The sequence below is a fragment of the Pyrgilauda ruficollis genome, unplaced genomic scaffold (assembly GCF_017590135.1).
Source record: "Pyrgilauda ruficollis isolate IOZ18807 unplaced genomic scaffold, ASM1759013v1 scaffold6005, whole genome shotgun sequence".
Taxonomy (NCBI): domain Eukaryota; kingdom Metazoa; phylum Chordata; class Aves; order Passeriformes; family Passeridae; genus Pyrgilauda; species Pyrgilauda ruficollis.
Genome location: NW_024527718.1, coordinates 1 through 945, shown reverse-complemented (window position 1 = coordinate 945; position 945 = coordinate 1). Strand labels below are relative to the sequence as shown.

The 945-nt window shown below is 65.5% G+C and overlaps 1 protein-coding gene across 1 annotated transcript; it reads right to left on the bottom strand.

Moving 5' to 3' along the window:
- Positions 1 to 341: 341 nt before the first annotated feature.
- Positions 342 to 881, bottom strand: LOC121362310 (zinc finger and SCAN domain-containing protein 31-like). The gene has a single exon (XM_041483702.1). The coding sequence runs from the start codon at positions 786 to 788 to the stop codon at positions 342 to 344; it is 447 nt and encodes a 148-aa protein (XP_041339636.1). The 5' UTR covers positions 789 to 881.
- Positions 882 to 945: the final 64 nt, after the last annotated feature.

Here is a 945-nt window from a genome sequence, read left to right as displayed (position 1 = left end):
TGACCAATTATTCCAAATTTGGGGGGCGATCACCCCAAAATCCAGCCCTGCTCCCACCTGCTGCCCTGGACCCCAAAGAGCTGCCAAGAGGATTTAGGCACCACCTTTCCATCCTCAATTTTGGTTTTTTTCCTTGGGAATGAGCAGGGATGGGTGGAGTGGGAGGTGACCAATTATTCCAAATTTGGGGGGCGATCACCCCAAAATCCAGCCCTGCTCCCACCTGCTGCCCTGGACCTCAAAGAGCTGCCAAGGGGATTTAGGCACCCCCTTTCCAGTCTCAGTTTTGGGTTTTTTTTCCTTGGGAATGAACAGGGATGGGTGAAGTGGGAGGTGACCAATTATTCCCAGTCCGGGGCCAGCACCCCAAAATCCGTCCCCCCTCGCACCTGCTGCTCCCAAAGCCCCTCGGGCTCCGCTCGGGCCAGCTGGAAGCTCTCGGCCAGGGCCACGGCCTGCGCGCAGGACTCGGGGTGCCGCACCCACACCCAGCTCTGGATGTCCTCGGGCAGGATGCTGAGGAACTGCTCGAGCACCAGCAGCTCCATGATCTGCTCCTTGCTGCGCTCCTCGGGCCGCAGCCAGCGCCGCGACAGCTCCCGCAGCCTCCGCCACACGTCCCGCGGCCCCGCCGCCTCCTGGTAGCGGAACTGCCGGAACCGCAGCCGCCGCTGCTCGGTACCGGCGCCGCCCGAGCCGCCGGTAGCGCCGGGCACGGCCGGCGGCAGGCGAGGCTCCGCCGTGGTCTCCGGGGGTCGCCGGAGCGGGCGGGGAGGGGGCGGCTCCATGCTGCCGGTGTGGATCTGGGGAGGGGGCACGGCGGGTGGTGAAGGGAAGACCCCCGCCCCAAACCGGTGCCAGCCCACCCTCGCACTGAGGACCCCCCCCAAATCAATCCCTTCTCCCCAAAACCCCCGCACCTTTGTAATGCCTCCCCCTGCCCAC